Here is a 21,175-nt window from a genome sequence, read left to right as displayed (position 1 = left end):
TATCCTTAAAATTTTTATTGAATTTTTTTCCTTATGCATATCATTGTTCCTTCATTAATATATCTGAATTTGATAACGTATAACATAAATTGAGAATATAAATTTTTAAATAGGTAGAATAAGAATTTAAAGATATGATCTCAATTTAATACATTGCTCTAATTTAGCTCTAATGATATAAATATATTTTAATTTGAAGTTATTCAGAATTCTCTAAATCAATCAATCAATTTTATCCAAAACTATGTGAGGGTCTTAAAGAGAAAGAGGAAAGATATTTTAGAAATACATTATGTGATTTAAGTATTATGAGAGTTAGGTACCTAAATTAAGATTCTGACATCTACCTGTGTGTTTTAGTAAAAAGCCGTAATTTCAATATTGTTTTTTCACAATTTGGCCCTGTAATTTGTCGGCTGGAGTGATCTCACTTCAAAGATGAAGATATTTAAGCGTTCATAATAATATTAGCTAAGATACTTTTCTTCGTTTATTATACACAAAATAACTTGTTTAGCTACTAACAAACTATGTTAATGACCAACTTAAGCTCTTCGTTGGATGGAAATGAAGAACAAATGCAACTTAATTTCTTCAATGAACAATACAAAATTATGCAAGTAACAAACTATCATACATAAGAGTGAGTTGGAGGGCATAGCAGATGCCAATGAGTGTTTGAAATTGTCGAGCTGACCAAGTTACTTGCATAACCATTATTGTTAGCTGGAATTGGAGGCTAGCCCCATAACCGAGCAGTCGAAAACACTAGCAAATGAATATTTAACCACCCGGGCCACCGCCACCGCCACCACGCCTTGCTCCAGGAGTTAAAATCGATCTGCAACATACAAGTACAGCGAGCAAAAGCAGGATAAACACGACCATGGTAGTCCAGACGAACACAGTGATCTTCCAGTTCCATAGAATTCTCTTGACAAGAGGAAGCTCGGATTCAAGTTTCATGGATGCAGAATAAATCTCAGGAATACCAGCACCATCCCTATACTCTGCTCTCTGTTCTAGAGACACCCTAATGCATGTAGTTGGTTTAGTTCCTTCAGTGAGTCCTTTCATTGGTAGCTTAAGAACTTGTGATTCGTCCGAGTAGCCTGCTAATAGAAGTAAGGATTTAAGGAATGTCTGCAAGAAGTGAATCTGAGAGCTCTTGAAGCGAAGCAAGCATGGATGTCTTGAACTAGATGTGACTTTGCCATCTGAAGTTAGTAGTTCCACTCTGACCTGAACATGAACCGAATACATTTAGGGCCCGATACAAATTACACATGAACCATGACAAAGGATTATGGTTATTATGAACCCATATGTAATTATGAAGTAATGGAGGGTATGCTATGTCTTATTCAATAATAACTTATAAATAGGTAGAGAGGAAGCTACTTAGGGTATCCAATTAGAAACACTTCCCTTTAATCTAATATCAAATCCATTCTTCTCCCCATAATCTGTCATGCATCAAGCATCTACGCATTCACTCTATCTCTTGGCTCATCACCTCTCCTCTCTAACATGGTTTCCCCCCATTCACTCTATCTCTTGGCTCATCACCTCTCCTCTCTAACATGGTTCCCCTCCTCAGTCAGTGTCTACCGTCTACCTCCTCAACCAGTGCCAGATTCAGCACCTTCTCAGCCCACAAGCATCAGCTCCCACTCCACAATCGAAGCACCGCATTGCTCAGTGCCTCCCTGTTGTTTCACCCTCTTCGTGCCACAAGAGCTCCAGAAACAGGAATTGTGGTCTGCCTGTTCTAAGAGTCACAAAAAGGAATTGGGTCCTTGGCCTGTATCAGAGACAGTATCTGACGAATCAAATGCAAAAAGAGATTATGTCCTCTTGGTGAGGAGATTTCAGAGTGATGCAGATTGCAGGGAGAATTATTTGAATTATTTTAAAGTACTTGAAGACAACTTCAGATTGTAGGCAACTCCAATGCAAATTAGGCAGGAGAAAAACGATCTAAATCTAGTTATTATGTCCTTGTAGGAGATACCCTTACTTTCTAGAAAAGTAAGAAGCACATAATAGTAGCAAGGTCAAAGTGCAGAGGCAGAATATCCGGTCTAGGCAACATGTGTGCTCATTTGAATTCAACATCTAATGACTAAGAATATGCTTTAAAAGAGAATCAAGTTACAATGCATATATACTCAAATTTGTATTTCATGACGGAACAAAAAGATAAAAAGATTGATTGATTCTAATGACCGATTAGCAGAATTGTTAACCAAACCACTAAGGGGCCTAGAGTGGACTATATTTGTAACAAGCTAGATTTGTAATATGCAAAACTTAGCTTCATTATTACCCATCAGTAACACGATAATTCAATGCTGATGGACAACATCCTAATTCACATCTCTAAACTTTGTCTGAAGAAAACTGTTTAACCAATCTTTGGCACTGCGTTCATCAAGTGATCAATGATGTAATCACTCAAATGATTAACAAACAGTTGTTTTACCAGAAAGAAGAATTCATATTACTTCTATGAAAAAACCTAATAACACTTCAGTGAATAGCAATACCAGATATCTTACCAACCCCCTTCTATCCATTTGAATAATACTATCTTCGCAATTCTTTCTCTAATTACATCAAAGCAGACTTTTGTAATACATAAAAGCATTTAAACCTTGCATGAATACTTCTATTTGGTCCATTCCATAATATTGGCCTAAGTGAGTAAACTAATTGATGGTGAAGAAATCAAATACAATACAAATTGGTACTTTTGGTGTTGGAGGTTGAGCTTCAAGTGTAAATGTGGCAAATAGCATCTAAGCACTTCAGACATGACTCAATAGTGGCAGCGTTAACCATTATTTCTCCAGTACATGTTAAATAAACAAAAGATGCTAAGTATCAATTACTGAGGTCAGTTCTTTTCTTCTAGATGCTCAATCTCAATTACTGAGGTCAGTTCTTTTATTCTTTCTATCAGTAAGTATCGCTGCATAAAGAACTATGTTTATTCTTGTATTTCATGAGCATCTAAAGAGCAATAAATGATAGAGCAACTAGCAATAGTGTTACTCTGACTGCCAATGGAACATAATAATGCATGCCCATAAACAATCATGTAAAGCTTATTGCTACCGGGGACCAGCAATTTGGTGAAGGCTCGGCACCTTGCCATGTCATCTATGATCCACTATGGCAAGGAACCGAAGCATGTTTGAGGGAGTTTGTCGCGTACTTTTAAGAAGATACACGTACATATATATCACTCCTTGGACATCTATTCCGATTTGACACTTTGTGAGTAGTTATCCAGGGCAGCATTGCATATCTTGCATCTCTTTATATAAGTATTTACCTTCATAAAAAAAATGTAAAGCTTATCACTGAGTGTTTTGATAGTGAATGGAATGCTCTAGTGCTACACAAGATTGTGGATCGTTTCAACGGGACAGTAAAATTTACCATATAGAAGAGGACTGATAAGTAAATGCATGCTACGAACATTTAGATGAATAAGGTAACTGACATCTGTATTAATTTAGAATGCTTTGATCATGCAGTATATCAGTTTTACTGTAAATAGGGGGCAATTAAGGTGATTGTGGGACTCTGCCTCCACAACATAAACTTGACAGATTGTGTAGCATAATGGGAAGCAATTACTGACTATGCTAGGGTGTTTTACACGAAGCGTACCTGGATAATAGAACAGTATGAAAACAATGCAAAATTATCAAAACCATCTTAAGAAAAAGATAGAACATAAGCAAACAACATAGGAAAAAAAATACATCAAGCAGCATGCAGAAAGAACCAAAGGTGGAGTTAAAATGGCCTTTAATATGGAGGATTAAATACCTGGAAGACTCCAAGCTTTCTGTTGTAATCTGATTCTGGTAATTTCAATGAAATGGTTAGCTGCAGTTTTTTATTAGGAGAAACAAGCCGCCTAAATTCATGGCCTACAACATCAATTGTTTCACCAGAACCAAAGCAACCATCTGATGTAGTTACAGGCACAAGAGCTTCAGGGATAGGCTTAGCGTAATCAAAACTCAATTCCTCAGTCATGGATACTGGAGCTTCCACTACCCTACGCATGGCCAGAAACGTTGCCAAAGATGAGGCTGCCAAAAGCGCAAACAAAATGAAACAGACGTATAGTGACCAGAAGCAACCCCATGCCAACCTCACCAGCAATTTCACAGCCTCCTGTGGCTCGATCAGTCTCCCAACCCAAAAAGGGTGAACTTTATAGAGGAAATCCTTGAACAATCTAAAAATCCTCCGCCTTGCTGCATCACTTGCCCGGCGAAGAAGGCCGAAAGGATCGAGAAAGAAATAGAAAGGGCAAAACAGTACGCAAAAGGACAATTTAGCGAAGCCAATTAGCAGGCTGAACTGAAAGAAGACAGATTTAATCACGACGTCGACCGAGGATTCCAAGAAGCCCCTTCGCGGCTGCGATCGGGCACCATTTTCCTCGGAGTCAGCTGGACGGGCAGGGGCTGTAGCTCCGGACTGAGCAGGAACTTCCTCTCGTCCGTCTCCTCCTCCATTAGCAACTTTTTCTGAGGTGATGGAAGAAGACGTGGAAGATTCCGAATCCGATCCCTGGCCTTCCAATGGGAGCAACGTCTTCCACCGATTCCCGGAGGGAGAATCCAATCCAAGATGCGGAGGGGAATCGGAGAGGAATACCTCGTCTTGCTCAGGTAAAAATTCGAGGGCGTCGAAGAAATCGAGCTCCTCCTCCTCCCGTTCTTCCTCCTCGTCGTGAGAGTCCCACGCCTCCATTGACAGAACGGGGCAAGGTCCGATTCGGCAGGGTACGCAGACTTCATGTTCGATTACGAGACTGACCCGGTTCGAACCTGAACTGGCTTCGACCAAAATTTAATTAATTCGACTCCAATTCGCCGTAATAATTTTCTCCGTTGGATTCTATCGGTCGGTGTATTCGACTTTTAAGTACTTTCAATAATTTTTATAAATTTTAAAATTCTAGATCTATTTAATTTAGATTTTTATAAACTCCATACAAATATAATGTTATCCAAATTATATTTTAAAAGTTTCAAAAAATGTTATATTTAAATTTAACCTTTTAAAATTTTATAAAAATCTGTTGTATCCAAATTTTCAATCTATTTTCATGAATTCATCAGTACAAACTTTATAATACTTGATACAACTTTTAACCATCATATGGTTAGTAAAAATATATATATAAAAAGTCATCTATTTATCCTTAAGATTTCTATAGACTTTTAATCCTACACATCTCTCTCTTATTTTCTTTTCTCATCTCTTTGACGTTCTAATCCTCTCAGACGCAAACACACCCGTAGCTGAACCCTATCATCGCCCTTTCCTTGTAGTCATCATCGGTAAAGGCCAATGACTCGTCGCCATATCCTTCCAGCTTCACTCTCTATTTTAATTTTACTCTCTTGATTCCCTCGACATCTTCTCCATCTCTCGGTTTCTTCCTCTCTTTCTCATCCTCTCGTGCTGTCGTTGCTCATCACGACCGCCAATTTTCTTCCTCTCTTCTCTCACAAGACAAGATGCTCATTTCTCTCCAGAAAATTACACAATCGAGGGTTCTCACCGTCAACTTTCAAATATATGTTTTTCATGAAAATTTTTTGATTCATTATGATAAAATAATCAAAGGTTATATGTGTATCATTTTTTTTTATTTCTCGATGAGATGATGAAGAAATCAGGTGGCTAACAAGTGTAAAAATTATTAATGAATACAAGATCTTAAATGTTGGCGGAAAATGTTTGATTAGAATGAGAAAAATCAAAATCTTCATGTTTTATTAGTGTCACCATGTATAAAATATTTAGCAAAATATGTGTAATGACATGTGATTTTGAGTGTACATGATTGTAGGTTTGTTGTCTACTACTTTTCTAGATTCTCATACTTAAGTATTTATTTTCTAACTTATGTATATTTAAGTGATATTACCAATGGGAGATTCGCAAACTAAATATAATAAATGGACAACTGAAAAGAGCAACGAATTGTTAAAACTCATGGTTGAAGCTGCCACGCAAGGATGGAGTGATAGAAACAGGGGTGAAACATACAAGGGGACTAGCCTGGGCTTTAGCTCAGGCTAGCCCGACCCAAAGCCCATTAGGGCATCTATTATTCTGTTTGCCTTTTTTCCTTTTTTTCCTTCCTATTTCTCACTTCACCTCGTGGCTATGGGTTTGCTGTTTGCTGCAAAAACTTTTTGCTCTACTTGATCACACATTTAACTTTTTGCTCCTTGCCTTTGGATCTTTCCTTCTTGAAGGGTGGAGGATGAAAATTCTTTTCTGCAATGGTTAACAATGAGTTAGCAACTTTTTGCTCCACTTGATCAGGCATCTAACAGTGTAAACCTGTATAAAACTCATATTCTTAATTTTTATTTTTCTAACTCATTGACTATTGGTTGTGTTTAATTATTTTATTAATGAATATTAATATAGGTTATTGATTACAATGTCAAGTGAACATATCCCCAAGCGAACAAAATCAAGGTTAACTCTTCATCAATTTTACAACAAAGCAAATGATGGCCAAACAAGTGCAATTAATTTTTCAATGAATGTTGATGATGCCCCATCTCCTTTTCAAGAATCTCCAAAAATTGAAGTTGAGAAAGTTGATATTCCATCAACGATTGATGCTCCTTACTTGAAACGTGATCCCAGATTACGTTTGCCAATATGATCGCATCCCGTGGATATGCGTGATGATGTTAGAAAAAATTATATCAAAATGGGGTCATGCCAACCTAAATTGAGTAAGTATCCACCTATTGCATATTCAAAGTCAAAATCGACATTTTCAATATGGTTGGTTTGCACAATTCCCATGGTTAGAGTACTCAAAAGCAAAAAATAGTACATTTTATTTTACATGTTATCTTTTCGACAAATGTTCCTCGAAATATGTTACATTTACTCGTGAAGGATTTCAAAATTGGAAGAGAGTCAAAGAAAGGAAGAAATGCCCATTTGCACAACATTAGGGCAATACGAATTCACTACATAATTTTGCTATGGAAAAGTGGAATAATTTTATGGATTCATCTCATCGCATTGACAAAGTTATAAACAAGATAACTTCTCAAGAAATATTAAGTAATTGATTAAGACTTAAGACTTTAATAGAGAGTATGAAATGGTTAGCTATGCAAGGGTGTGTATTTAGAGGTCATGATGAATCTATCCATTCTACTAATTGTGAAAATTTTATTGAATTGGTTAAGTTGCAAGCAAGAGTGACTTTGATTTAAAATTCATACATGTGCTCAGTGGGTGGGATGGATCTGCTCATGATTCAAATGTTTTGACAAATACTTTATCAAGAAATAACAGGCTTAAAGTTCCACAAGATATATATATTTTGTTCTATATGTTACTTGTTTTATTTTTTTTTATTTTTTTTGTAATTTTTCAAAATTGCATATGTTATTTATATTTGGTCGTTTGATTCCACGAACATGATTTGATAGGTAAATATTTTTTAGTAAATAGTGGATATCTGAATCGGCGTCAATTTTTTGTTCCATTTCGAAGTGTGCGTTATCATCTCCAAGAATTCACTGGCCAAGGTCGTCATCCAATAAATGAAAAGGAGTCCTTCAATCTTCATCATGCCTCAATGAATGTCATTGAGAGGGAATTTGGAATATTTAAATCACGGTTTAAAATATTCAAAATAGCTCCTCCATTTTCATATACAACACAACTTGAGTTTGTTTTAACTTGTGTCGGATTGCATAATTTTCTCATAAAGAGTATTGTTCTAATAAATTTCTAGTTAATCAGATAATGAAACTTCATCATCCTTGCCAGAACAAGTTCATGAAGTTGATTGCTTTAAACAATTATTTGTCACTCAAGAACAACAACAAGCAAGTGGCAATGCATGAAGAAATACAACAGTGAATCGGATGTGGAGCGAAGTTCATTATATTGACAATAACGAACCTTAGATTTTTTTTCTTTCCCTTTAAATCTATAAGTTTTCATAAAAAAATTTACAAATGTCTACAAAAGTCTTAAAAAAAAATCTTTAAAACTTCATAAAATTCTTTTCACAACTTAGTGAGATTATATAAAAGTAAATAAAAATCTATCAATTTCATAAAAATCTATCATTAAAAAAAATCAATGAAAGTCATTAAATCTATTAATTAAATAGATGTTTAGAGGATAAACATTGAAGCTGAATTAATCTTACTCTCTTGAAACAAATAAAAATAAGTTATATATCTATATACAAGCATGATATTTGGCACAATTTACCTTGCACACTAATGGATGACATCAAATGCGGATGCTCTGACGCGGTCAAAATTAATTTTTTTTATTTCCCTCTTTCATCTATATGCAAGAGGCTCTTTTCTCTTTCCTACATGCAAGCGACTCTTTTCTCTTTCCTGCATGCAAAGTGATACTGATTTGTACAAATTAACACCAAGATAGTGCTAATTTTTACAAACCAATACTAGCAAAGACTAAAGACTAACACCATCGTGAGTGCTAGTCTTTAAGGACTAGCACCAGTGCTGGTTTGAAATCGTAAATCAGCATCAACATCTGCAAATCAGCACCATGTTGGTGTTGGTTTGCACAAACTAGCATCAACGTGTCAAGCCAACATCACATTAGTGTTGATTTGTACAAACTAGTATCAACATGCATAAATCAACACCATGTTGGTGTTGATTTACACACGTTCGTGTTGGTTTATGCAAACCAACATCAACATGCGTAAACTAGCACCAATGGGTGCGCAAACCAACACCAGCATGGTGCTAGTTTGACCACCCTGGTGTTGCTTTGGTGCTAATTTATATAGACCAGCATCAACATGATAGTCTTTAAAAATCAGTTCTAACATTGGTGTTGGTTTATAGAAACCAGCATTACTTTGCATACATGCGAGAGAAGAGAATTATAAACTAATATCATTTTACATGCAGTAGAAGAGAATTATTATATGCAAATGAGAAAAAGATTAAAAAATTTAGATCAAAGTCGCGTCAAGTGACCACGTAAATTGTCACCCATATAAGGGTACGCATGGTAAAATTTCTCTACCACTCTCTATATATAAAAGAATGATACCTTACACATCTTTACGTGAGCGACTGTGGACGGTGTGGATGGCATTTGACGTGGATAATCTGACATGGCAAAAACCTAATTTTTTATTTCCATTTTCATCTGGATGCAATAACTCTCTTCTCTCTCCGTTGAGAGCATACAAGATAATGTTGATTTTTTCCAACCCGGCACCAAGGTGGTTATGTTGGTTTGGTGGTGCCATCACCACCAACACCACTTTAATACTAATTTTTACAAATCAACATTATTTTACATGCAATCAAAGGAAAGAGAAGAGAATTACTATACGCAGATGAAAGAGGGAAAAAAAAAATTTTTAACCACATCAAATCACCCACAATCGCGCATGTAAAGATTTGCATAGTATTATTCTTATATATATATATGTTATTAATAATTTTTAATTGACATAAACTATTCAGTTAACACCAACTAATCTTGGAACAACTAACCTAGCCCTATAAAATTTTACACCAATCACTAGACTAAATCAAAAAACACTTGCAAAAGATAACTCGTCAACCCAATGTTCTTAGATCTATCCCCCATTAAAAAAATTGATCCATTAATTCATCAAAATTAAGATTCAATCTATGAGAAACTAAAAATACACTCTCCCACTGCACCGTTACTATATATATATATATATATATATATATATATATATATATATATATATATATATATATATATATATATATATATATCGAAGAAGAGAACATCAGACTCCCTTCGAATATTTTTTTTGGAAAATATAAATAAAAATAAAAAACTAGAACCTAAGGACTTTTCTTTAGTATAGTTATGGGAATTCTTGAATACTTGCATTTAAGTGACTCATGATCTTTGACAATAGCTTTCTATGCCCTTACCAACCATACTAAAATCTTGGATCTAATACCAGAAAAAAAAAAATAAAGTCGAGCAATCTCTAGGCTCATCGTGCAGCATTAGAGACACTTATCATCCCATTAGTATCCATTCTCCTCTCCTCTTCTGCAACCCTAACCGTGACATAATCTCATCTAGTAGCATTAGAGACACTTAATGAGGTCATTTGCTATGCAGATCTCTTTGTATGTCAAGTGCTGAAAGACTCGATGCTCAGTTTATCCTTCCACATCGAGTAGCTGTAGTGATGACTTCTCTTATAATCGGGCAACATCAAAGCTTTTTCAACCAAAATGTTAGCATTCGAGGCCATCTTATATGAGATGTCAATTCCTTCCAGGACAAGGTGATATACTACCTCATTTATCAATGATGAAGCAGGCTCTTCTTTTCTTAGAGTCTGAGAGGATTCTTCTCCGCTTATATTCTCTTCTAGAATAGTATTGCAGCTCTCAGGCTTCTTGGTTGATATCTCAGAGGGTTCATCAGCTACGTTCTCAGATTCTAGAAGAGCATTGAAGCTCTCTTTTACTACCAATGTGTTATGAGGGTCATTTACTTGAGACAGGGATCTGATATCCCAGGAAAGAACCTCTCGGATTAAATTTTGGAATTCAAGCTGAGAAGCATACAATGAGCATTTTTCCTGGAACAAAATCAAGTAATGAACAAAATCACTTACATGCAGTTTCAGGAGAATAAAATAAAATTGCCATCCTTGTCGAATGAAAACTGAATCTAGAAAAATAAATTAAGCAATCTTTATATGTTAGAAATGAAAGAGAGCAAAATAGTAGTCCAAATACACACCCATCATGTTCAATAGTTAGCCTATCACTCGTCAGTTACAAAGTAACAGAGAAAGAAATAGCAATCAGCAGAAAAAGCTGCTAGTGAAAGTGTAGTGTGTATTTTTCATTACATGATGGGTTTTCCTCTACTTGAGACGAGGAAAAGTTATGGTTCACCTTTAAGGCATTCAAGAAATAAAGTGCCAAATAGAAATGCTGAAAAACAATAAGATAATTTGGGTGCAAATTGCCAGCTAGATTGACCAAGCAAAACAGTAATTAACGAGGTAGTGGAGTCCTTGCAATATTTTAGCGAGAAAGGCTATTTTACCAGGATTTACAGAGTTATGTTAACTAAGCTTACATGCATACATGGTCTGTAACAAAGCTACATATGAATGATTGATAAAAACAAGATTCACCTTGAAAACCAAAACAAATAGTACTATTTTCTTGGAGGCCATCTAGCTCACAGGTTTGGCCAGGTGAGTGTGAAACTAGTTTAATAAGTTAATTACAATAATAGGCCAGAAGGAAATGAAGCAATCTTTTTCTCTAAATTATTACTTTGAGGAGAATGTTTAGGTGAGAGCAACACTTACAACTTCTTCCCAGCAACTTGATAATGAGGAGGAAAAATTTGGAGAAAACCTAACAGATGCCACTGCTAATGTATTATCTGCCTGCAAAATATAAATTATACGAAGTAAAGGCCGTAAAATGTCTTTTGATAGAACATTGTTAGTTATCACAATATATTTTGCCATTTAGGTCACATTAAAGGTTGTTTGAGAAAAGATTGTGCTAAGTTAAACTGAGATGCATCTTGAGTGCATTCAAAATTTTGCAACTATGTTATAGGAAAAACATAATAAAATTAACTAGTTACAAAACATTCACTGCATAACAGAATACCTTAACCCAGTTTGGAACAGTTGCACCACGTATGCTATCAGAATATGGAAGATAAGGTTTGATATCAAGTACCGGCTGTTGATCAAGGTCAATCCATAAGAACTAGTTTATAATTAAAACAGCCAAATAAACAAGCAAGCCAGCTCAAGTGTAGTAAAGTGGAAATAAGAGGCAGATCTACAATGTAGAAGAATGAGGGTGTCAAATGTATACCGTGCTGTCAACCAAATCAACACCAGAAAGCAAAAGTGTGTGTCCATCTAGAGCTTCAACCTGGATAGTGAGAAAAGGTAAAGCACTGTTGATAGTAATAGCCAAATTCTGCTAACAATTAGCCCTCAAGAGAAAGAAATACCTCAATCTAGTTGATTTTGCAGAAGAACAATAAAAAAAACATATCAACACCACAGTAAAAGAATTTGTAACTTTGAGTTTTTTTTTTTTTTTCTGCCAATACTGTTAATGTAATGACAAAAGTCTGGCATATAACAAACTGAGAAATTAATTGATTCTTTAGATTACCTTGGCAACAGTAAGTCCAATAGGGCAAGGCCTGTGTGGAGATCGAGTAGCCAGAACTCCCATTTTACCTCCTTTTAGCCTAGGCACTCTAACCTACCAAAATAACAAGTAGAATAGACGGAGACATGACAAAAGCACAAAAATATTGATAGGATAAATACCTTAGCCTTGAATTTGGATCTAGATGGCTCCCTCCACAGCTTATCAAAGTCAGTGTTAAGATGAAATACATAAAGGATCCAACAATGAGAATACTCAGCAAGGCCTTCAAGCGCAGCTGTAGGGACTCGACCAGAGTCAAACACCAGGCAAGCTCTAGCAAGAGGTACAAGCAAAGGTTGTCTTGGAGTGCCATTTCTGAAAGATTTTTTTTAAAAAAAATAAGTTTCTTTCAAGTTTGTGAATGCAATTTCCATTGTCTCCATTGCACCAAAAATACACTTAACAGACACAAAGGATCCTATAGTGTAGAAGCCCCTCAAGCTCAACAATTCTTCACTATGTCGAAGTTTAGTTTATATTGTGAACAATTACTTAATGATGCAAAGGTTAAGTTTCAGGCAAAGATTTTGGAACTGGACTCCACAAGATTTCTCTTTTTCTACACTTAACAAGACCTGACTTCAGTAAGAATCAACTTTTAGCATATTCTATGAAGACTGCTGTCGAAAAAACCCATAACAAGCAACCCATTACAAATGCGGAAGTTGGTGAACTCAAATTCATCACCTGGTAGAGAAGCAGGACCTGATGGTGCCAATGGGAGTCATGGGGTAGGCCGAGGCTGCAACTTGCTTGAATCCATCTGAGTTCTGCTCCGTCAAAACCTTCCGCAGGGCCTAAAGCGTGCGATCCACCATATCGAGTGACCTAAAGGAATCAGAACAACTAGATAAAGGAAGCATGGGTTTACGAGGCAACCTGTTGAGCTCGAGTTCTCCCGCGCCTCTCCGAAGCGCTTTTCTCGAGGGCTGCCGCAAGAGAAACCTCGAGCTCTCGGATGCGCGACTCCAGCTGCTGCGCTCTCCGACGATGCAACGAAGCTAAACGAAGTGGGAAAGTTGCTTTAGGTCGACGACAAGAGAGAGAGAGAGAGAGAGAGAGAGAGAGTGCATGTCTGTGGCTTTACCTGCGACGGCGACGGCGGCCGTCGCAACGGCGGCGACTAGGGCTGTTATTTTGATCCATCGGAGGGCGCTGGCGGCCGCCATGGGACGGAATCGTTAACCGGTTACGAGAAGCTGCTTTATAGGATCCGTTATATTGGAGTGTAACAGAATGTAACGCTCCGCGTCTCATCGAGTCCAAAAGTCTTTCTAAATTACGCAAAATATTTTTCAATTTCCCGTATTTTATTAAGAAAATATTAAACTAATTTTAAAAATTGTTTCTAAGCAAAATAACTTTCCTTATTACATCCTCTCTCTTCATCCTCCAATATATCTTACTATTTTATTAAAAATCTCCCCCTTTTACTAACTAATTTTGGTGAAACCTAAAATGTATTTACGTTAATGTCCTTTTTTCCATTTACACTAAAAATAATTCCAAGGTTTATTAGTAATTTCACGTACATATTATTATGAAATTTTCTTATCATTAATTTTCTCTGGTTGTTTTATATATAAAAAAAATATAGTTCTCTTTAGTCTCATATCTTAAAATTGACAACACTATAATTAAAGAAACTTCTATAAATATTTTAGACCGACGATGTTAAAAAATATACTTTTTTTAATTTTTTTTACTAAGACAAGTATAATATTAAATTAAAATAATTTTTTGCATAGTAAATCCCGTTAGCGTCACTATTACATGGTTCTGGGTGACACTAGACCCAAATAATTTAAATATTATTATATTACACACGCAACGTGTGTGCACGATCACACTAGTATAGATAATAGATCATCCAATATAGATAGATAAAGATTCATTTTCAACAAAATCGATAGAAAATATTTTTCCAACCATTTGTAGAAATGATCCACGACCAAAATGATAGATGAAGGAGGTAAGTGCAACATCAAAAGGCTAGTTACAGGGACAAAAAGTAGCTCTAAAGCTCATTATAAATTAGACAAGAGTTTTGAGATTTTTATTTTAAAAGTGAAATTTAAAAAAAAAACTCGAAATTGATAATATAAGTGGAGCCAAAAAAAATATTAAATAAAAATTATACCCTATGATATTAAATAAAAAAATTATAAATAAAAATATGTGATTTGATAGGATAGGATTAGTAAAAAAGAGTGATAAGGTTTTTTTATAGTGAAAAGAGTAATAAATTTTTATATTTTTGATATGGCATATTAGGAAAAAAAAAATCATTTAGAACTCTAATAATGATAGATGCCCTAACTTAACCTTCATCTAATACAATTAAACTCTTAATATTTGAACTTGAGCATTCTCCATAGAACCATTGAACTCTCAAGTCTAGCCCTGACGAGTTGGTGTTGTTAATTCATGTAAAAATATTGCTGTCAAATAAGTCTGAGATCCATTTTCAACAAATATGAAATGCCTCGCTGATTACGTCAATCCCTTATATTGTTGTTAAACAAAACCTCCCATAATTTATTTCCCTTTCAAAAGGAGAAGTCCATCCTAGAGGATGATAATTTCACCTTTCCCACCAATTGAACCCTCAAGTGCAAGACCACCGATAATTTTTTTAAAAAAAAAATAGAAAGAGTGAGTAGGGATTCCGCTTCTAGATTTGTATTAGGATCTATATTTATGTATTTAACAAGTTACATTATCAATTATGGTTTGTTTTCATTATTACTTATTACATTCACTTAACAAAAAAATTTGCAAGACTTCTATTATTATTCTTAATAAATAAAGGGAATTAATTTTTAATTAATAGTTAATTACTTTCAGCAATCTTCTGTGCTTGGAGCTTTATGTTGTTCCAGAACTCAACCCACAAAGGCAAGGAATGTCGAAGAAATGCTGTAGATGGTCAGTCACTAAAGCATGATGATGCTGCGGCAAAGCGAGGAAAATATTCTGGTCATCGACGTGGAAGAACAAAACCATTTGCAGTAGTAGAATCATGAAGGCAAAGAATGCTGAAGACAGGTACCATAAAACCGAAAGCAGTAAGGTGTTAAAAGCAGAATGATTCTCTTCAACAGAAGATATTCTCAAGTTGTTGAAGATGGTTTTAGCATGCGAAGAGCAAAGCCAAGTGCAGTTGCCGAGGATGGTGTTATCGTATGAAGAACAAAACCATGTGCAATAGTAGAGCTTAAAAGGCAAGGAGTGCCGAAGATGCAGCAGTACCGCAAAAACAAGGAATACCAATGGTGCAGTCATTAAAGTAGAATGGCGCCTCCCCGACACAAGAAGATATTCTCAGAGTTGTCGAAGATGGTGTGCGAAGAACAAAACCATGTGTAGTAGTAGAGCCATAAAGACAAGGTATGCCGAAGACGGGCAGTCATTAAAGCAGGATGACGCTGACGCCTCCTCGACACAAAAGAAAAGAACATACAGAACTTAGTCGGAATGTAAATTACAATCCAAGTAAACATCATTGTCTACTACTACCAAATTTAGAAGTTCAATAAGCTTAATAAAAACATGCAAAAGAAAGTTCAAGAGACTTAACCAATCCAAGATGCCTGAGCGTAGATCAAACAGACGACATTCATTAAGAAAAAGCCCAAAGAGCTAAAGTTCATAAACCGACTTGGAATCAGGTGAACATTACTCAGCTCCTGCTGCGCCGTTGATATCTGACATCAAAGTTTTAGAGTAAAAACAGTTAATGATTGAAGAGATGACAATTATCAAAGACAAGCAATGTGTTTGATAGGAGGGCTTAAGAGGACTGTCCAGATCAGCATAGAGTGTATATCTTCGTGCAAAGATGCAACTGAAGTTAATCATTTTTATTGATCAGAAAAAATATGTTAAGTTTACCCATTAGCTTGTGGCGACTCAGATCGACGATTTTCATATGGAGGTGACTTGCTATAACTCCTTCGACGAGGAGATGGACTGCGTCTTCTTGGAGAGCGCTCACGAGGACTAGAGCTCCTGTTCAAATGTCAATTAGTGACTCCCAGAAAATTAATCATGAAATATGGTAGACATGTGGAACTTCAATGCACACAACTCTCAAAAAGATGACCAATTTGTAGTCCATGTTGAGCAAATCCATATTCCTTGCTGAACTTTTAAACTACGGCAATTATGTGATGAGGTTTCCCTAACAAGTTCAGACTACTAAAACTTTTCAATTCCTTTGTAACAGGAGCCTGATGATCTGTGGTCCACATTTTCTTAGAATGTCATCAGCAATATAAAAATGGAAGACTAAAAAGACTGCAATAGTCAATTAAACCAATATACTATTCATGTGAAAGGAAATAAACTAACAGCAGATATTGCAAGAGAAAATTGATTAAGGGTAGACAAATTTTGAGTTAGCCTTAGTTTATGACATCTGAAGTCTATTGTTACCTTCGACCATAACTAGGACTTCGGCGGTATCTTGGACTTTTGCTGCGACTCCGACTACGAGTCCGACGTCTTCCACTGCCTAATCCTCCAGAACCAATTCGAAGACGACATTCACGAGCAAAATGACCTGTCTCCCCACACTCGTAGCACTTCATATCCGATGCTCCATGGCGATCACGGCCACGGCTGCTTGAGTTATGGGACAATTCTACTCTCCATCCATTTTTGCCTGTGAGAGTAACCATATGAAGCAATCAAGGTTAAAAATCAACTAAAAAAAGAAGAACAATTAAACTGTGGATTACAGAGTTTCTCTATATAAAAAGATTATAGCCTCCAGCAACGGTACATAATCATTGTTACTTTATCACGATACCACACATCAATCGCTAATTCATATGTAATATATGTAAACTGAAGAGAGATCACTTTTTACAGAAAATAGTAGTTACGGCGATTCAATTAATGTTATATATATCTTATCAAGTCTGAAACTGATTTCATGTACACTTTTCAGAAGAAAATATATTTAGATAATTAACACATACCATCCAGATCACGGATTGCATCCTGAGCATCTCTTTTATCATCAAAATCAATGAAAGCAAAGCCTGGTGGTTTTCTAGCAACCCAAACGCTGCACCAAAAGAATACCAAGTCGGTTTATGTTTACAGTCAACTTTGTGTTGGAACTTGGAAGCATTGGTGTGAGAGGAAAAAAAAAACACACGCACATATTAACTATAGGACAAAATGGTAGTTCATGAGGGATCTGAGGATTAAATGTGGCAAAGATTGAACACTAGGTAAAACAACAACATTCTCACAAAAAGATTCCAACTGACATTAAGACTCAAAACATTTATGTGTGGATATTCCTTTCAGAATAATTTCATGAAGAAGTGCATGCATGCAGCTGCAGTAAATTAGTTTGTACTAATATAATAACAGATATAACTTGTTAATCAATCACACTAAGCAGTTAATAACAGAAGCAAAATATTTGTTTGCACATAAAAGATAAAGAAAACACATTTCAAGAGTGAAAAAAGATATACATAGGGATGGCAATGGGTCAGATTTAAACCCGGCCCAGTATTAAACCCACCCCGGGACGGGTTTAAACCCGGTCAAATAGGTTATAAGGCGGGCCTAAACCCATTGACCGGATTTAGAAGTGGGTTCGTGGCGGGTTATGGGTTTAGACCCACCCCGTAAACCCTAAACTCTGTATAACTCTCATGATCAATGAAACTGAAGAAATTAGTCAGCAAAAGATACAGATATACAATACGAATTAAAATACATGTAGAGCATATGACCTGGCAATGTTATCATTTTTACAGAACCAGTTTCTCTCTCGAAACAAAGGTTGATTGTAAGCTTAGTTAGGCAATGTTTAAAATGCCTAACCTGTAAAAGTATGGATCTTAATAGCAGATCACATTTAGTTGGAATAACATAACTTGACAGTGATGACGACAATGATGGTTCTCCAAAAAAAGCTACCATTTGATTTGCTGTTTGTTTTGGTTTGTAAGATAGCAGAGTAAACTCATAAAGAGAAAACACTGAGAGATTGATATACTTGGAAAAAAGAGGCTGATCAGAATTTAAACATAAAACAACTCAATGGAAACAAGTGAATGTGAACTGTAAAATTGCATAATACAACTATAGAGCAGATTGCAAACAATCAATGAATTCACATATTTTATCAAATTCCATACATTTTCTCCTAACTATGATTCCTATGGCAGAGGGGGCAGCAAAAGGAAATGTGGCTAGTGAAGGCCTCTCCAGGGGTCATTAACCATTGTTTCGTTGAGTGGAAGCAGCAGGACAAAATCAATACGCTAGGCAGCTGTTTCCCATCACATGCATGTATTGCTTCTGCCTAAACAAAGTGAAAGCAATACTGTGCACAATTTTGATTGGAAATCTTGTCAAAATCTGAATAAAATTTACTCTTTGAAGCTTAAGAATAAATCACATTTTCCATATTTTTAAACAGTAATTTTGATTTAAATTTTCCCTCTCTATTTCTTTCCTTCCAAGGAATCATAAACAAGGATACCCATTCCCTATCAATTATTGTTAACTTTCTTTTCCTACATGCTTCCTTTCAACCACTGTTTCCTTCAACGTAGGAAGGACATCCTAAATCTCAACTTGTTGAATGGGAAAAAAAAGTATCACTTCATGTATTATGTAGAGAAAAATATTTTGCTTGAAACACTGTGCAAAAAATAACATGGAAATTCACTCCTCCCCCAGTGATAACAAAGTGAAATCAATTAAAGGTTCAGATAATTTGTGCAAAAATATGAAATACTGAAGCACCTAACCAGAATGTATCAGAGTGAATCAGTGAATTACATATCTGTTATCTCATGTTACTTAGCACTTGAAAAGCTATACCAAGCCATGATTAACACGCAACAGAATGGTCAACTGTTCACACCGATGCCTGAGGTTTAAATTACATCATTTTCACGCCGTCTCAAAATGTAGTTAACCATAGAAGAATTATATTATCTTCTTCTATTCAGGCAACGGTTTCAGAGTTTGCCCTCGAAATAGAACAAAGAGCAGAAGAAAAAAGAACCATGGCATAAAACTCAAAATTGAAAAATTTAGGAGTTCTATGTTTTCTATCCTCTAAAACCATACTTTTTGCCAAATAATTTACAAACTGCAACACAATGGTCACAGGAAAAGGACAGTAACACTAAACCTCCAACCTTTACCTTCGTAGAACCCCAAACACACGAAATTCATCTTCAAGTTCCCGTGCAGTCATTCGGGGATCTAGATTGCCAACGTAAAGACGAGCCATCTCACACCAGTGTACCTGATCCACAGTAACAAGGGTCTTAGATCCAGTGCCAAAGTTCACAAGATATTTCCATTCGTCTAAGCCAAGATTTTCCATGGAACCACCAAATTTACCAATCCTATAGTAGAGAGAGAGAGAGAGAGAGAGAGAGAGAGAGAGAGAGAGAGAGAGAGGGAGGGAGGGAGGGAGAGAGAGAGAGAGATTTTCTTTTACCCTCTCAAATGCCCCGTAACAACAACATAAAACCCCAATACGGCTCAAAATCTATTTACCAAGCTCCGCAGCATGCATATGTTAGCAAAGGTAAGATAGATATTAGTGGAAAAGTTCAATATATTTTTTTTCTCTCTGTCCCGATACGAATGGAAACATTTACCGGATTCGGCGAGATCGAAGAGATCTGGAACTCTAAAAGGAAATTATCACAGAGCAGGAATAGAGGATCGGCTTACCGGAGATGCAGATGTGAAGAAAGCGGAACAGGATCGAAAGGCCCTTTCGCCGGCGATGACTCCCCGATCCCAATCGCCCCCAGATCCCTACCGAAGAGGAAAGAGGCCACTACTCTATGGAAATAATTAAGGACCTGAAACATTTACCTGCAGCTAATCGATCACTACCATCCGCAGTTTATAAGCACATTTTACGGAAAATCCTGGCGGCCCGATTAGCTTTCAAGCCAAAACTCCTTTTATAAATCCCTTTGTGGTATCATTTGTCAGAATTATTTTAAGATCCTTAATTATTTTTTTAACTTTATATCTCATTGTATAAACAATTTAAAAAATTACTTTGAAGTGGGGGTAGGGGAAGAACGTTTTCGTTTTTTTTTTTGAAAATCAAGAGTGTAGTGGGAAAAAAAATAGAGATAAAAAGTGAACGCTAATCTAAATAATTTTATTTAGTTTGGAATTTTTTTTTTGACGATTCCTATTTTAATATCTGTACTTGTTAAATATTTTTATTGGATAATCATTATAATCATGAAGTAATTATAGAATTTAAGTGTAATTGTAAAAAATAAATTATATTGACAATATAATTTTAAAAACTTGAGTAAAATTGTCAATGTACCTTTCAGGTATCTTGGAGACCTTTTCAGAGCAGCGCGTGAGTACGAAAGTTGTAACAATTGATGTTCTGAAGTTACTAGTCGAAGGCCCTTATATAGGTCCATTCCGGATGTCTGAAACCCCTCCGAGCGCCTGGATCGTTGTTGACGTGCTAATCTCTCATTGAAACTTGATCCGTCAAATTTATCCACTTCCGGACGCCCGGACCCCCTCTGGGTGGTCGGACCCCCTCCAAGTCCGAGCACCCGGACCGTTGACGTGGGTTTAGCCAGTCGTCGCGCTCCAACTCAACTTCGAGATAACTTTTTTGGTCTGGGCACCTGGACTAGCCCCCACACCCAGACCGCCTGAGTACCTGACAAATCGCCCAGATCCCTTCCGGGTGCTCGGGTTTCAGCACTTCTTCCCTGAAAAAAAGGTTAATCCAAGTAATAAAAAATAAGTTTATCCTGTAAAATACAGCTAGTACAATATAACAGAATAATAGTAATTAGATTCTGTCTCCTCGAGACCAGGATCTAGTCAAGATTTTA

General features: G+C 36.1%; 3 protein-coding genes across 4 annotated transcripts; all 3 read right to left on the bottom strand.

Moving 5' to 3' along the window:
• Positions 1 to 557: 557 nt before the first annotated feature.
• LOC122031247 (seipin-2-like) lies at positions 558 to 4,824 on the bottom strand. The gene is made up of 2 exons (XM_042590385.1): positions 3,844 to 4,824; positions 558 to 1,242 (listed from the first exon to the last, which is right to left on the bottom strand). The coding sequence occupies exons 1-2, from the start codon at positions 4,780 to 4,782 to the stop codon at positions 784 to 786; spliced, it is 1,398 nt and encodes a 465-aa protein (XP_042446319.1). The 5' UTR covers positions 4,783 to 4,824; the 3' UTR covers positions 558 to 783.
• A 5,110-nt stretch (positions 4,825 to 9,934) lies between these two features.
• LOC122031237 lies at positions 9,935 to 13,533 on the bottom strand. Its single transcript, XM_042590378.1, has 9 exons — positions 13,381 to 13,533; positions 13,173 to 13,294; positions 12,981 to 13,090; positions 12,413 to 12,608; positions 12,252 to 12,344; positions 11,943 to 12,002; positions 11,730 to 11,804; positions 11,417 to 11,497; positions 9,935 to 10,669 (listed from the first exon to the last, which is right to left on the bottom strand). The coding sequence occupies exons 1-9, from the start codon at positions 13,460 to 13,462 to the stop codon at positions 10,214 to 10,216; spliced, it is 1,275 nt and encodes a 424-aa protein (XP_042446312.1). The 5' UTR covers positions 13,463 to 13,533; the 3' UTR covers positions 9,935 to 10,213.
• A 1,809-nt stretch (positions 13,534 to 15,342) lies between these two features.
• LOC122031229 (serine/arginine-rich splicing factor RSZ21A-like) lies at positions 15,343 to 20,189 on the bottom strand. 2 transcript variants are annotated; one of them, XR_006125805.1, is made up of 7 exons: positions 20,022 to 20,189; positions 19,481 to 19,584; positions 17,279 to 17,367; positions 16,731 to 16,959; positions 16,188 to 16,304; positions 15,874 to 16,000; positions 15,343 to 15,728 (listed from the first exon to the last, which is right to left on the bottom strand). XR_006125805.1 is itself a non-coding variant. In XM_042590371.1 (6 exons), the coding sequence occupies exons 2-6, from the start codon at positions 19,567 to 19,569 to the stop codon at positions 15,976 to 15,978; spliced, it is 549 nt and encodes a 182-aa protein (XP_042446305.1). In that variant the 5' UTR covers positions 19,570 to 19,584; positions 20,022 to 20,188; the 3' UTR covers positions 15,343 to 15,975. The 2 variants fall into 2 exon arrangements, 1 of the variants encoding a protein (XP_042446305.1); XM_042590371.1 differs by having other exon boundaries at positions 15,343 to 16,000; positions 20,022 to 20,188.
• Between the last annotated feature and the right edge of the window lie 986 nt (positions 20,190 to 21,175).

Source organism: Zingiber officinale, chromosome 1A, assembly GCF_018446385.1.
Source record: "Zingiber officinale cultivar Zhangliang chromosome 1A, Zo_v1.1, whole genome shotgun sequence".
Classification (NCBI taxonomy): domain Eukaryota; kingdom Viridiplantae; phylum Streptophyta; class Magnoliopsida; order Zingiberales; family Zingiberaceae; genus Zingiber; species Zingiber officinale.
The sequence above is the reverse complement of the archived record's forward strand: the minus strand, read 5'-3'. Positions and strand labels throughout refer to the sequence as shown.